The 6000-nt window shown below is 38.7% G+C and overlaps 2 protein-coding genes across 5 annotated transcripts in view; one reads left to right on the plus strand and one right to left on the minus strand.

Moving 5' to 3' along the window:
- Positions 1-217: 217 nt before the first annotated feature.
- On the minus strand, positions 218-2883 carry LOC106319462 (serine/threonine-protein kinase SRK2G-like). Of its 2 annotated transcripts, XM_013757791.1 has the most exons (10): positions 2565-2883; positions 2307-2381; positions 2123-2224; positions 1954-2007; positions 1501-1593; positions 1286-1378; positions 1079-1183; positions 887-985; positions 564-815; positions 218-533 (listed from the first exon to the last, which is right to left on the minus strand). In XM_013757791.1, the coding sequence occupies exons 1-10, from the start codon at positions 2682-2684 to the stop codon at positions 438-440; spliced, it is 1089 nt and encodes a 362-aa protein (XP_013613245.1). In that variant the 5' UTR covers positions 2685-2883; the 3' UTR covers positions 218-437. The 2 variants fall into 2 exon arrangements, with proteins under 2 accessions (XP_013613245.1, XP_013613244.1); XM_013757790.1 differs by having other exon boundaries at positions 218-815.
- A 1052-nt stretch (positions 2884-3935) lies between these two features.
- LOC106318574 (reticulocalbin-2-like) overlaps positions 3936-6000 on the plus strand; it is a 3006-nt gene continuing 941 nt past the window's right edge. The window contains exons 1-7 of one of the 3 annotated variants that reach the window (XM_013756605.1): positions 3936-4419; positions 4537-4739; positions 4851-4953; positions 5048-5113; positions 5186-5359; positions 5441-5537; positions 5608-5916. In XM_013756605.1, the coding sequence (XP_013612059.1) occupies positions 4052-4419; positions 4537-4739; positions 4851-4953; positions 5048-5113; positions 5186-5359; positions 5441-5537; positions 5608-5736 (1140 nt within the window). In that variant the 5' untranslated portion in view covers positions 3936-4051 and the 3' untranslated portion in view covers positions 5737-5916. Of the gene's footprint in view, positions 4420-4536; positions 4740-4850; positions 4954-5047; positions 5114-5185; positions 5360-5440; positions 5538-5607; positions 5917-6000 lie in introns of those variants that run through there. The other 2 variants (XR_001265328.1, XM_013756606.1) reach the window with 2 other exon arrangements.

Here is a 6000-nt window from a genome sequence, read left to right on the forward strand (position 1 = left end):
TTTCGGTACCGGGAAAATAAGCGGCGTGTAGTTTAGTCGTTAATGCTGTAAAAAATGTTACGAAACGGCAAGTAGTTTTCTCCACGGTTTGGAAATGTAAAGAAGCGAGGAGAATGTGAAAAAAACGTGACGCTGTTCGCTTCTTTTGCTTTGAGATGTATATTGTAGGATAATCACTAAATCACCCTTGAAAAATTGCTATTTGCAAAAAAAGATATAACTATAATTATTCTTAAAATTTACCCTTATGTTTCATAATCACTCTCTGAAGGAACTGACAGCATTGCTCTGAGTATCAATGTTCATTTATTGAGAACCACTAGAGAAAGTTGACTGAAACGAGAATGTTTTCAGAAATCAAATCTAAAAGTGAAATATAGCATGTACGAAGTAGTTTACACCCTTTTGGCTTTGTAGGATCAACGGTGCTGAGGTGATCATTTTTTTTCCTTTAACGCTTCGTGAGGCTCTTGAATAGAAGAATGTGCCTCTTTGACATGCTTCTCGTATTCATCTTCTTCTTCTTCTTCTTCTTCCTCCTCTTCTTCTTCTTCTTCTTCTTCCTCCTCTTCTTCTTCCACTTCAGCTTCAACATCCTCTTCTTCCTCAACCCCTGATCCCAAGCTTTTGCTGACGCTTGAAGAAGAAGCTGGGTTCCTAGCTTCTCCAACTATCTTCATTATGTCCTCTACGCTTTGAAGAGAATAGCTCGTGTTGTCTCTCTTGTAATACACCGCTTGAGCAGACTCCAGCAGCTCCTTTGGCAGATTCTTTAAGTACCACGGATGATTCTTGATCTCCTTAAGCGTGATTCTCTGTCAAATATATCATTGACAATCAGAAACGCAACAACATCTTCCTATAACATATTAGCTTTCAAAGGTACCTTAGCGGGGTTAGTGACGAATATACGAGAGAGAAGGTGTTTGCACTCCTGAGATATGTGAACGTAGTCCGGAATCTTGTATTGTATAGCCATTATACGCTGAAAGAAGATCATTTGAATTGTTACATTATTAACACACTGGAGCAATAAGAAGAGTTAGTTAGTTAGATAGTTGAATATGGATGGAGTTACTTGGATTGTTTTCCTGAAATTCTTTGGATCATTAGGATCCTCAAATGGGTAAGCTCCAACGAGCATGACATAAAGGGTTACACCACATGACCACACATCCGCGTGCTACAAAAAGAAAACGCAACCATATAAGTGCAAAAGCCCAGTCTAATCAAAGTGTTAATGATAAAATTGATGTGTATGACAAAGACATGAGTAGTGTACTACCTTGCCATCGTATTCTCTACGGGAAAGAACTTCAGGTGCTATGTATGCTGGAGTTCCAACGGTCGATTTAGGTCTAGAATGTAGTATAGATGACTACACAAAAAAGAATAAGGGACGAGTGAATAGTAGATCATGTTAATCTATTATTCTGTAATGGATTGAGGATTGAGACGAATGAGCAACGAAGGAAAAGGGAAAAGAATGAGTGCACACACCTTGGAGTAACCAAAATCACAGATTTTCAAAAGCGGAGCAGGGCTACCATCAAGCAATGTGTTCTCAAGCTTCAGATCTCTGTGGCATATTTGCTGCACAAAAGAAAAAAGAGAGAAGTAAGTACATGCTATGCAGCAGAGGAAAGATGGATTCTAAAAAGTCCCATAAATAGCATCACCCACATCACAAAGTATCAACAGTGGCAAATGAGATTCAAAGTGATTCACTATAAGCTAAACATGTATCACAGAATCGAAAAACCCAGTTGTATGGCCAATCAAGACATTGAAACCCAAGGTTAAAACATGTAAAAATCAATTCCTTTTGATTAACTACTGAAGCACTAGCTTCCAAATCTAACACAGAGAATCTAAAGTCATTAAAAACATTGATAGTTTCCCACATCAGGAAACTTTACTTTTCACTTTTGAGCTTAATGAATATACACATACCAAGGAGTGGCAGTAGTCAACCCCACAAATCAGCTGCTGAAAGAAGTACCTAGCCTGGAAATATAAAGATAACAAAAGAACTTTATAAACACAGATACAACGTTAAAAAAAAAATGTCTTCAGAACAAATAGATCAAAGTATTAGAATTTATAAAGAGAAAAAAATAACCTCAGCTTCACTGAATCTACCGGCAGTACAGATTCTCTCAAAGAGCTCTCCACCAGAAGCATACTCCATCACAATGGCAAGATGAGTAGGTGTCAGAATCACCTGCAACCAATTCAAACTAAGATCCCAAGACAGCTCATAGGTAACTAAAAAATCCCAATTAAAAAAAAAAACTAAAACTTGCCTCCTTGAAGCGGATGATATTAGGATGCTTAAGTGATCTGTGATTGATAATCTCTCTAGCCACGTTCTCATCTATCTGCAGCCCATCATCAAACACACACAAACCAAATCATCATCAAAACCCCAAATATCTCACCTTTTCCTGCAAGTCTCACTCAAAAGATCATACTTTCTATAGGTAAAAGCAAAACCCCCTAAAAATCCTAAACCCTAATTGAAACTTCAAAAACAGCAAGAGAAGAAAGAGGAAAGTTTCGACCTTTCGGCCTCTCTCGATGTACTTCATGGCGACAAGCTCTTTGGTTTCCTTGTGCCTAAGAAGGCGAGCCACACCGAAGTTCCCAGTCCCCAGATCCTTCACAACCTCATACTTATCCATCTTCCAAATCAATGATCGAATACTTATTTTTAAGTATCTTTCTACTTATATACACAACCGAACAAGATCACGGGATAGATTCTGATTAAAAAAGGCGATTTCGAATGAGAAAGCGAAGCAAATTGAATCGATAAGAGGCGGTGAGATCCACGTGTGTGTGCGCATAGATGAAGGCGTCAAGGTAGGAGATTGTAGTAGATTGGACCACGTGGAAGGTGAGCTCGATTCTCAATGAGTGCAACGCTAATCTTCCTCTCTAATTATTTGCTTAACAGACAAATTAGCTGCCGTAGGCATGGGCGTAAAAACCGAAAACCGGAACCGAATCGAAACCGAATCGAAACCGAACCAAAGTTCAAAAATAACCGAACGGTTTCTATATTTCTATAACCGAAAAACCGAAACCGAACCGAGAACCGAATGGGTATCCGAATAGGTATCCGAATATCTGAAATAAAATTTATATACCTAAAAATATTAATTATATTTAGTATTAAAAATACTAAATATTCAAAACTTACTACTTATATACCGAACTACCCAAAAAAAATCGAAATACTCAAATATTTTTTTTATCTAGAGTATTTTAAATTATCCAAATTATCCTAAAGAACCGCATTACCCAAATAGTTTTTATCCAAAGTATTAATATTTATCCGAATTACCCTATTTATATCCAAAAAAATCCCCAATAAATTGTTTTTACCCCGAATCATCCAAAATTAACCAAAAACCGTAACTGAACTGAAACCACAAATTTATCAGATATTAGTTGGTTCTTATAATTGATATCTGAACCAACCCGAAACTGAAAAAAACCAAACCGGAATCGAACCGAATTTCATAGATAACCGAATAGTTTCTATATCTGTATAATCGAAAAACCGAAAACCGAAAGAACCGAACGCCCAGGCCTAAGGGGATTATTGGTTGGGGCTGTAGATGCTCTGGACAGCAAAAATTTAGTCTATAACTATATATGTCAACCATTCGAGCTTTCCTTTCATTAAAAAAACTCACAGCAAAAAAATCTCTGCAAAATCAAAATATGGCTGTACAGAGATTTATTTCCAGAGCAAAAAATTAGTGTTTTAGAAAAGAAAAGCTACAGCAAATAAATCTACTGATTAAATTCTACAGCCAGAAAATATAAAGCTACATCTTACCGATCATACCCTAAGTTGCGGTATGGGCTAATATTGACATTAATTAAAGTTAAATAAAAACTATATATTATACTTAATTTGACTCAAAGGTCAAATCTTTCGAAGGCTAAAAATCATAAATGTATTCATAAAGACTCAAAATCTTTTGAACAGATCTAGCATCTTCCACTCCACTTCCACTGTCTCAACTTGATTTCAGACATGGGTAAAGCTTCCGTGATACTATACATCACTGTCGGGATCCTCGTCCTCTTCCTCGTCTCTTACTCTCCCAAGAAGAAGAGCCACCACCACAACGGTGGTCACAACAGCCAACATCACCGTCTCAAACTCCGCTCTTCTTTCAATTTCAAACCCACGCGCCACGATCCAATCCCTTTTGATCCTCTCGTTGCTGACATGGAGCGCCGTCGCGAGGATAAGGAGTGGGAAAGGCAGTACATTGAGCATTCTCACCCCGAGCTAGCGCATGATCCAGCGCCTGGTCACGAGTCGCAGCCTGAGTGGGAGGAGTTCATGGATGCTGAGGATTACTTGAATGATGAGGAGAAGTTCAATGTTACCGATAGGTTCAGTGATACTCTAAAAATGCATACTTTAGTTTCCTTTGTGATCTTTTTAGGATATAGCTAGAAGGATTTGGTTTAGTACTTACTAGTTGCAGTTTTGATTGGTGCTTTTTGCAGGTTGATATCTTTGTTTCCAAAGATTGATGTGTCTCCTCTTGATGGGTATGTGAGTGAGAGTGAGTTGATTGAATGGAATGTGCAGTCTTCTGCCAAGGAGGTCATGCACAGGAGTCAAAGAGACATGGATGTTCATGATAGAAACAAGGATGGTTTTGTTTCTTTCTCTGAGTATGAACCTCCTTCTTGGGGCCGCGACTCGGGTGAGTCAGGAGTTTCCTGTTTCTTTTCTCACTGACTAGAATCTGTGCTACTTGCTATGATCATGCAGGTTAAGTATACGATCTCATCCTTCTTTTTTGGAAAATTTTCAGGTAACTATTCCTTTGGGTATGACATTGGTTGGTGGAAGGAGGAGCATTTTAGTGCATCTGATGCAAATGGTGATGGTCTGCTGAATTTAACTGAGTTCAACGAGTAAAGCCTTTTCCTCTCGTTTAGATTAGAAGCAAGCCTTTCAAAGAAAAACCTCTTCTCATTAATGTCTGTGCTGTTTATTTTTTCCGCGTAGCTTTCTTCATCCTGCTGATACCAAGAATCCTAAGTTGCTGCTATGGTTATGCAAGGAGGAAGTAAGGTACTGTAGTGTAGTGTCATATGTTTCCTTCATTTAGCTTTCTTCTTATCAACGAGTTCTTCTCTTTCACAGAGAAAGAGATTCAGATAAGGATGGCAAGATCGGCTTCGATGAGTTTTTCCACGGTCTCTTTGACGCTGTGAGGAGCTACGAAGAAGACAATCACAATGCCACGCATCCTTATCATGACTTGCCTGAAGGCCCAGCAAAGCAGTTGTTTGCTCAGCTTGACAAAGATGGTGACGGGTAACGTCATTTAAGAGTATACATTTCTTTTTAAGACCATGCATTCCTTAACATAGCTTCCTCCCATTCACTCCTCTGCAGGTACTTATCAGACGTTGAATTGCTTCCCGTTATCAGTAAAATCCATCCTACTGAGCGTTATTACGCAAAAGAACAAGGTGATTATATTATATCAAAGGTACATCATCAGTTTCAGAACTAGTTAGCTGTTGAACTGGTCCATGTTATATTGTTTTCTGATCTTTCAGGCGGATTCAGACAAAGATGGACGTTTGACTTTGGCAGAGATGATTGAGCATCCTTACGTTTTCTATAGTGCCATCTTTGACGAATATGACACTGATGATGACTATGGCCTCCATGATGAGTTTCGTTAGTGTCATTCCATGATGAGTAAGCTGTTGGGCCTAATTATTAAGCCTAATGGCTCAAATAATATATGGCAAAATGTGAAAATGAAATGGGCTTATGGGTTCTTACAAAAAGCCTTGTTGGCTTTAATGAAATGAAGTTAACAACATCCCACATTGGTTGGGAGAGTTGATTTTGAGGAGTATATATATGTCTTCATGACATGAGAGGTTAAACAGCTCAGAGGAAGAGAGAGCTCCCCACGCGCGCCGCCGCCGTCCGGCCGGCTC

This window comes from Brassica oleracea, chromosome C9 (genome assembly GCF_000695525.1).
Source record: "Brassica oleracea var. oleracea cultivar TO1000 chromosome C9, BOL, whole genome shotgun sequence".
NCBI lineage: Eukaryota > Viridiplantae > Streptophyta > Magnoliopsida > Brassicales > Brassicaceae > Brassica > Brassica oleracea.